This window comes from Acomys russatus, chromosome 16, assembly GCF_903995435.1.
Source record: "Acomys russatus chromosome 16, mAcoRus1.1, whole genome shotgun sequence".
Lineage (NCBI taxonomy): Eukaryota > Metazoa > Chordata > Mammalia > Rodentia > Muridae > Acomys > Acomys russatus.
Window position 1 is genome coordinate 2,711,200 of NC_067152.1, and position 8,277 is coordinate 2,719,476.

The 8,277-nt window shown below is 57.1% G+C and overlaps 1 protein-coding gene across 1 annotated transcript in view; it reads right to left on the reverse strand.

Annotated features, from left to right (window-relative positions):
* Doc2b (double C2 domain beta) overlaps positions 1–7,936 on the reverse strand; it is a 29,308-nt gene extending 21,372 nt beyond the window's left edge. Inside the window, exon 1 of the mRNA XM_051157979.1 lies at positions 7,403–7,936. Within this exon, the coding sequence (XP_051013936.1) occupies positions 7,403–7,775 (373 nt within the window). The 5' untranslated portion in view covers positions 7,776–7,936. The remainder of the gene's footprint in view (positions 1–7,402) is intronic.
* Between the last annotated feature and the right edge of the window lie 341 nt (positions 7,937–8,277).

Here is an 8,277-nt window from a genome sequence, read left to right on the forward strand (position 1 = left end):
GCTGCAGGTAAGGATGCTGAGGCTGCCGCAGATGAGGATGCTGAGGGTGCTGCAGGGGAGGATGCTGTGGGGAAGAATGCTGTGAGTGAGGATGCTGAGGGTGCTGCAGATGAGGATGCTGAGGTTGCTGAGGGTGAGGATGCTGTGAGTGAGGATGCTGAGGGTGCTGCAGGTGAGGATGCTGAGGGTGAGGATGCTGTGAGTGAGGATGCTGAGGGTGCTGCAGATGAGGATGCTGAGGGTGCTGCAGATGAGGATGCTGAGGGTGATGCAGGTGAGGGTGCTGCGGGTGAGGATGCTGTGGGGAAGAATGTTGTGAGCGAGGATGCTGAGGGTGCTGCAGGTGAGGATGCTGAGGTTGCTGAGGGTGAGGATGCTGTGAGTGAGGATGCTGAGGGTGCTGCAGGTGAGGATGCTGAGGGTGAGGATGCTGTGAGTGAGGATGCTGAGGGTGCTGCAGGTGAGGATGCTGAGGGTGAGGATGCTGTGAGTGAGGATGCTGAGGGTGCTGCAGGTGAGGATGCTGAGGGTGAGGATGCTGTGAGTGAGGATGCTGAGGGTGCTGCAGGTGAGGATGCTGAGGTTGCTGAGGGTGAGAATGCTGTGAGTGAGGATGCTGAGGGTGCTGCAGGTGAGGATGCTGAGGTTGCTGAGGGTGAGGATGCTGTGAGTGAGGATGCTGAGGGTGCTGCAGGGGGGGATGCTGTGGGGAAGAATGCTGTGAGTGAGGATGCTGAGGTTGCTGAGGGTGAGGATGCTGTGAGTGAGGATGCTGAGGGTGCTGCAGGTGAGGATGCTGTGAGTGAGGATGCTGAGGGTGCTGAGGGTGAGGATGCTGAGGGTGAGGATGCTGTGAGTGAGGATGCTGAGGGTGCTGCAGGTGAGGATGCTGAGGGTGAGGATGCTGTGAGTGAGGATGCTGAGGTTGCTGAGGGTGAGGATGCTGTGAGTGAGGATGCTGAGGGTGCTGCAGGTGAGGATGCTGTGAGTGAGGATGCTGAGGGTGCTGCAGGTGAGGATGCTGAGGGTGAGGATGCTGTGAGTGAGGATGCTGAGGGTGCTGCAGGTAAGGATGCTGAGGCTGCCGCAGATGAGGATGCTGAGGGTGCTGCAGGGGAGGATGCTGTGGGGAAGAATGCTGTGAGTGAGGATGCTGAGGTTGCTGAGGGTGAGGATGCTGTGAGTGAGGATGCTGAGGGTGATGCAGGTGAGGATGCTGCGGGTGAGGATGCTGTGGGGAAGAATGTTGTGAGCGAGGATGCTGAGGGTGCTGCAGGTGAGGATGCTGAGGTTGCTGAGGATGAGGATGCTGTGAGTGAGGATGCTGAGGGTGATGCAGGTGAGAATGCTGAGGGTGAGGATGCTGTGGGGGAGGATGCTGAGGGTGCTGCAGGGGAGGATGCTGTGGGGAAGAATGCTGTGAGTGAGGATGCTGAGGGTGCTGCAGGTGAGGATGCTGAGGTTGCTGAGGATGAGGATGCTGTGAGTGAGGATGCTGAGGGTGATGCAGGTGAGGATGCTGCGGGTGAGGATGCTATGGGGGGGAATGTTGTGAGCGAGGATGCTGAGGGTGCTGCAGGTGAGGATGCTGAGGGTGGGGATGCTGTGGGGGAGGATGCTGAGGGTGCTGCAGGGGAGGATGCTGTGGGGAAGAATGCTGTGAGTGAGGATGCTGAGGGTGCTGCAGGTGAGGATGCTGAGGTTGCTGAGGGTGAGGATGCTGTGAGTGAGGATGCTGAGGGTGCTGCAGGTGAGGATGCTGAGGTTGCTGAGGGTGAGGATGCTGTGAGTGAGGATGCTGAGGGTGATGCAGGTGAGGATGCTGAGGGTGAGGATGCTGAGGTTGCTGAGGGTGAGGATGTTGTGAGTGAGGATGCTGAGGGTGATGCAGGTGAGAATGCTGTGGAGGAGGATGCTGTGGGGAAGGATCCTGAGGGTGCTGCAGGGGAGGATGCTGTGGGGGAGGATGCTGCAGGTGAGATTGCTGCAAAGCACCATCATCTTTACTACAGCCACCCAGCTTGTCTTCTGCAACATCATTCTGCAGAGCTGACGGCTTTGCATGATATTCAGTTTGCATGATGTCCTGTTCAGGTTCCCTGCTCCCTGAAGACATCACCCTATGAAGGCAGGACAATGCCTCAGGCACCCAGGGGCCCAGCAAGCAGTGAACGGTCAGTGTTCATGGTGGAATCACTCAATGGCTTTGCTTTCCGGTCACTTTCCAGGAGGAGGGCTTTGGGGTGATGCCACATGTAAACAGCACGCACTTCATGATGTCTTCCTGTGTCCCAACTCCAGAGGACAAGACAGGGAACATGGAGGGCTGCCTCTTGGGACGCTAACATCTTTTACCATCACCTGAGAGGGAACAGTGTGCCCAGTGTGCAGCCAGAAAGGACTGATGGGTGTCTAGTGGCCACCGAAGTCCTAGAGTTTCTGTCTTAAAGCCTAGTGGCTTCCTCAAAGTTTTTCTTCTCCGTTTTGTATAACTCTAGTCCCAAAGATGCAGCTAGAAAGAAAAAAGAAAAGGAAGGGGCTGGGGACATGGCTCAGAGTAGCGCTTTTACCTTATATGACCAGGGCCCCGGGGGTTCCAGCCTCAGCAGCCTCAGCACGGGGCGGGGGGCGGGGAGGGGGGGAGGCAGGACAAGGATGGGACCACATTGCTAATCTAAGGGGCCTGACTAGGTGGCAGTAGGACCAAGAGGACAAGACTGAGTGCTTCTCTGTGAGCCTAGGATCTCGAGGGCCCTGCCCTCAGAGCCACTCAGCTCATGTGCCCAGATGAAAGTTTACATCTTTGGAAAAATAATGAAGGTTGGTCACTAATGGGCCTCTGAGAGTTGTCACCGGCTCGCTGATAATTATAGCGCTTTAATGGGGCTAATTCAGAGAGAATCAAGAACAAGGCCCTGTTGCTTCCTCCAAGGCCAAGCGTTCCCCAACAGGGCTGGCGCAGACAGGCAGCTGGTCGTGACCTTGGTCAGCACTTGACCTCGCCTGACCCACTCACCCCCCCCCCCCCCCCCCCCGGGAATCAGAAATCAGTCCTTTTTGTTTTGTATTTGGAAGAAAAAACGTCAGCCTCTAAAATAGTTGCACTGGCTGATGAGATAGCCCAGTGGGTAAACGCACTTGCTTTAGGCTGACGACCTGAGTTCAATTTCTAGGATAGAATGGAAGGAGAGTATTAACTCCACAAAGTTGTCTTTTGACCTCTACATGTGTGCTGTTACAACGTGCAACACCTCATGGCACACATACACAATTAAAAATACAATAAAACATTTTGTTTTGTTTGTTTTCTTCTAGGCAGGGTTTCTCTGTGTAACAAGAGCCCTGGTTGTCCTGGACTCGCTTTGTAGATGAAGCTGGCCTTGAACTCACAGAGATCTGCTTGCCTCTGCCTCCCTGAGTGCTGGGATTAAAAATCATGCACTATTATACTCCTGGCTAATAAATTTTTTTTAGCTGGGCATGGTGGCACACGCCTTTAATCCCAACACTTGGGAAGCAGAGGAAGGTGGATTGCTGTGAGTTCAAGCCCAGCTTGGCCTACAAAGTTAGTCCAGGACAGCCAAGGCTACACAGAGAAACTCTATCTCAAAAAAAAGATTTTTTTTTTTTTAAGATTTATTTGTTATGTATACACTGCACATCAGATCACATTATAGATGGTTGTCAGCCACCATGTGGTTGCTGGGAATTGAACTCATGACCTCTGGAAGAGTAGTCAGTGCTCTTAACCGCTGAGCCATCTCTCCAGCCCTAAGATTTTTTTTTTTTAATTGGCAAGAAATCCTAGACAACTGTCAAACCTGATTTGAAAGCTTTTCATCTGATGTTCTGTACCCATATGCCCTTGGGAATAGGAAATCTGCCATGGTTTTCATAGGTGGGGAAACTGAGGCACTGTGAACTAGGTACGTACTATGGGGGAGGATGCAGAGGAATAAATGATATATTTCTATTCCACAGAGCCTAGAGACAGAGCTAAGCCTTCATACACATCTCTTTTCTCCTCTCACTTCAAGCTGCTCAAAAGTTCATCGCATCCTAGACAAGATTTGGCTTCTTTGGTTTGGCATTTAAACCCTTCTGTGTGATCACTTTCACCTGACTAGTCTCTTCACTTTGCCTCAGACACTTGGTTCTCTTGTGCCCCCACTAGCCTGTGTTTCTGATACTTCCGGTCCTTTGCTGCCCCACCCCCAACATCCCCTTTCACTATGCTAGCTTTCTTTCCCCTTCCGCCAGCCTCAGAGCAGAGGCCTCGAGGCCTCTGTGTACGTCTGCCTCCCTATCCCTCACTGCTGGGTTTCTGTGAGCATCCTAAGACCAGAGTTTGTGGTCCAGCCCATGCTTGGCCCCCCATACGGTGCCTGACACCTAGTTGGCGTTGTGTCGTTGTCTGGGCAGAATATGGCTGAGGTCAAGTAAGTTCTGGGTGAAGGAAGAGGTCACGCGATAGGTCACATCTGTCAGCAACTGGGATTTGCCCGTGTTCAGGAGAACCTTCTAGGAAGACCCAACAATGGTTCATCACTTCCTTCTTGCTCTGGACCTCTGTAGGGTTCTGTCCTGACCTAGCTGAGTGAGTCATTCGGGAACACAGACACGTGAGCCAATGAGATAAAAGGACAAGTCTCCTGGGAACTTCTAGGAGAAATTTTCTGGATCCTAGACTCGAGAGTAGAAAAAAAAATTAAAAAAAAAAAAAAATCAAACCTGAGACTTTATTGTGATGCCTGGACCCACAGCAGCCACCTTGGATCATGAGGGTCCTACTTAGCTGATGGAGACAGAGGCCACCACTGTGACTGTTTCACATCTGATGTTCCTCATCTGCATGCCCTCGGGAATAGAAAATCTGCCCTGGTTTTCAGCCCAGGAGGGAACGAGCTGGCTGGGTTGGAAGGACTGACTGACTGACTGACGGAAGCCTCCTGTCTCCAGACCTGCTGGAGGGCTGCTGCAGTTCCCCCTGGTGCCTGCAGCAGGACCTTTGCTGCCCTGCTAGTGTGAGCTACTCTGAATTGATTTAATGGCACTTGCTAGCCTAGAGCCTCTTAGTCATTGCAGCTTGCGGGGTGGGGTGGTCTGGGTTTCCTTTGCACATGGGGAACAAGTAGCTTGGGACACCTGGGAACAGGAGCCTAGGGTGATGCTGTGTCTTCTTCACTGGCCTTCTAAGCTCAGCAGAGAATGAAGGGTGTGTGTGTGTGTGTGTGTGTGTGTGTGTGTGTGTGTGTGTGTGTGTGTGTGTGTGTGTGTGTGTGTGTTTTCAAGTGTCCATACGTGCACACTTTGAGGTGACCAGCAAGGGAGGGAGCTTCAAAGAGGGGAACAGGGCTAAGCAAACAGGCTGTTCTTACCCTCTGCCCGGACAACAGAGCAACCGCCCTCGTTTCTTTTTGTCTGAACAGATAATCCAATAATTAGAGCAGCAAATAGCATAACCCTGGCTAAAGCCACAGTGAACCATCTGGCTTGAATCACTTAGGCTTATTCTAAGGGATCTGGTTGTCAGAGCTCAGCGGGTGCACAGCCTCGGGTACCAGGTACAAGGAGGTACAGGGTGGTCCTGCTCAGGGTTTCCCGGCCTAGGAGAGCCCCCCTTCACACGCTCTTATCCCCAGTAAGAAGCAAGGCTCCTGGTTCAGCCTCTGCAACACCCAGACCTCTTCTCCACACTTTGTTGGTGTGCCCCAGTGATCCGGGTGTGGCCAGCGCCCAGTTTCCAGCTGAGAAAGCTGTATCTAGGACCCAACTCTTAGGAGCCCGCAGTCTCCAGCTAGGACACCTGTGGCCTGAGCCGGTGGAGCTGACAGACAGGAGGTGGGGCCTCTAGCTTGTTTTATTCTTTTGGGTGGGTTTTAGGACAGCCAAAATGACTAGGTTTCTTCCCTCTTGGCCTCATGTAATGCCCTGGGCTGCTATGGCGCCTGGAGGGTGGCCTGAGGCTCGGGCACAAGCTTTGTCCACCTGGTCATTCCCTCGGCTGCAGGCAAACCACTTCCTGTCCCCTCTCCCCAGGGGGCTGACTGTGGTCCTACTTAGGGCCTCCCTAGAGACCAGCCAGCCTGGATCCTTGCACAGAGCGCCAGGCCCTAGTCAGGGAGTAAATCCAGGCCACAGCTCTGCCGACTTTAATAAAATTCTGCCCCAGCCTGCAGGACAGCAGAAGGCGAGGCCTGCTCCCCAGCCTTCATAGTTGGGGTACGGCTTTGATACGCCCCGAGTGAGAGGGTCCAGGCCTAGAACGCACACAAAAGGCAGTGTTCCCCACCGAGAGGCTTGATCTGACCCTGTTGATGGGCTTCCTGAAGTGAAATGAGGTGTCTGTTCCCAGGGTGACACTGTGAACTCCCATCCTTAGCTTGCAGAGGGACATGTTATGCTGGGGAAGGGGAGGGGGGGAAGCCAGGCCCTAGCCCAGAGGTCCTGGGGAACGCCCAGGCAAGGCACAACCACCAATGTTGCACCAGGGAGAGGTTGCATTTTTGCCTTGGGGAAGCTGCTATGGGACTCCCCTGCACCCCTCCACGGTCCCATGGCACCCATGACTAGGATTTGAAACTGACCTCTTTATTTCTAAGTGAACCAGGGTCACAGCTGGGCCGGAGCCCTTCCATGCAGTGATCCCCCAGCTCCAGCCCCAGCCCCAGCCCCAGATCCCAGCAAACCCATGGGGCAGGAACTGTGACCTCCTCCCTCTTAGGCTTCCTGGATGGTCCCTGGTGTGCCAGGTCAGGTACCACACAAAAATACCAGGAGAGTTCCTGGCCTGGCTGTGGGGACCCTGGTGTCTGCTGTTTCCCTGGGGCTGAGTCCGGGAGGAGGGGGCGCGGCTGGGGACCCTCCTGCCCCGGGGAAGCCAGCGTAACAGGTGGGCGAAGGTCCCTGGCCAGAGCCAGCGCCGTGGCAGGGTCCGCAGACGCGGGAGGAGGAACCGCCAAGGTTTTTCCAAAGGACAAGCGGCTCCGCGGTCCTTGTCCTCGGCCGGCGCATCAGCAAAGCCGCGGCGCAGTGAGGGCCGCCGGGCCCTCCCTAGCCGCCGCAGGGTCCCCAGCTCTCCCCGTGGCTACCCCGGACTGTCCGCAGAGGGCTCTGGGCCCGGGAGCGACCGCGCGGCCCGCAGCAACTGGTGTCTCTCCCCGGCGCAGCTCCGCCCTTCCCGGGAACAAAAGCCGCCGCCTGCGTTGGAGCTCCCGGCGCGCGGGCCGAGAAGGGGTGCGGGGCGCCCTCCGGGGAGCGGAGGCCCGGAAACTGGGCGCCCCAGAGGACGCCCCCAAACTTCCCAGCTCTTGTGTATGGGTGTGCCAGACGGCGGATGCGCTTGCCCTTCGGGGACCCGAGTGCGGGGAGGGGGCGCACGGCGGGCGACTGGGAAACTTACTGCAGTCGTCTGACTCGTAGCCGTCGGCGTCCGGCTCGTCCTCGGGGGGCTTGGCGGGCGGCCTTACCGGGCTAGGGCCCGGGCTGGGGCCTGGGCTGGCACCATAGGCTCCGAAGAGCTGGTCCACATCCTCGTCGTCGTCGCGGGCGCCGTCGGAGGGGCTGCGGGGGCCGGCGCTGGCTGCAGGAGGGTGCGCGGGGGCGTCTGGGGGTGCGGTGGCGCGGGGCGCGGCGGTGGGGGGCAGGCCCCGCGGAAAGCGGGGGAAGTAGTCGGAGATCTGCTTGATGGGCCGGATGGGCCCGGGACACACGTCGATGGCCATATGCTCCTGGATACTGATGGTCGCCTTCTCCCCACGCCGCCGGAGGGTCATGCAGGCAGCGCCGCGGCGCGCGGCCCGTTCCGGCCCGGTGTAACCCCGGCCTGTGGGCAACTCAGCAGGTCCCGCGGGGTACGGCGGGTGCTGCGGGCATCGCCGGCGTGTTTCCCGGACGGTCTTGACGCCGCTGCTGCTTGCTTGGCGGCTGCCAGTGCGAGTGAGTGTGGGGCGGGCAGCAGGGGGCGGGCCCAGCCCGCGTCACCCGGCAGCAACCAAGCGGTGAGTGTGCGGGCTGCGCGCGCGGGCGGGCGGGCTGGCGGGTTGGCGGGCACGGAGAGAGCGAGGGAGCGAGCGAGCCAGGAGAGCAACCACTCACTCGCGTTCACACGGCGCGCGCACACACACGTGGGAGACGCGCAGGGCCACTCGGAGCCTTCCCTCACTTACACTCGCAGGCCGGGACCCGCGTGGCATTCATTCCCCCCGTGAGGCAGCCCACGAGGGGCTGCATTCACCTGTGGGACATGCGCAGGTGTGCAGGGCACTGCAAACACAC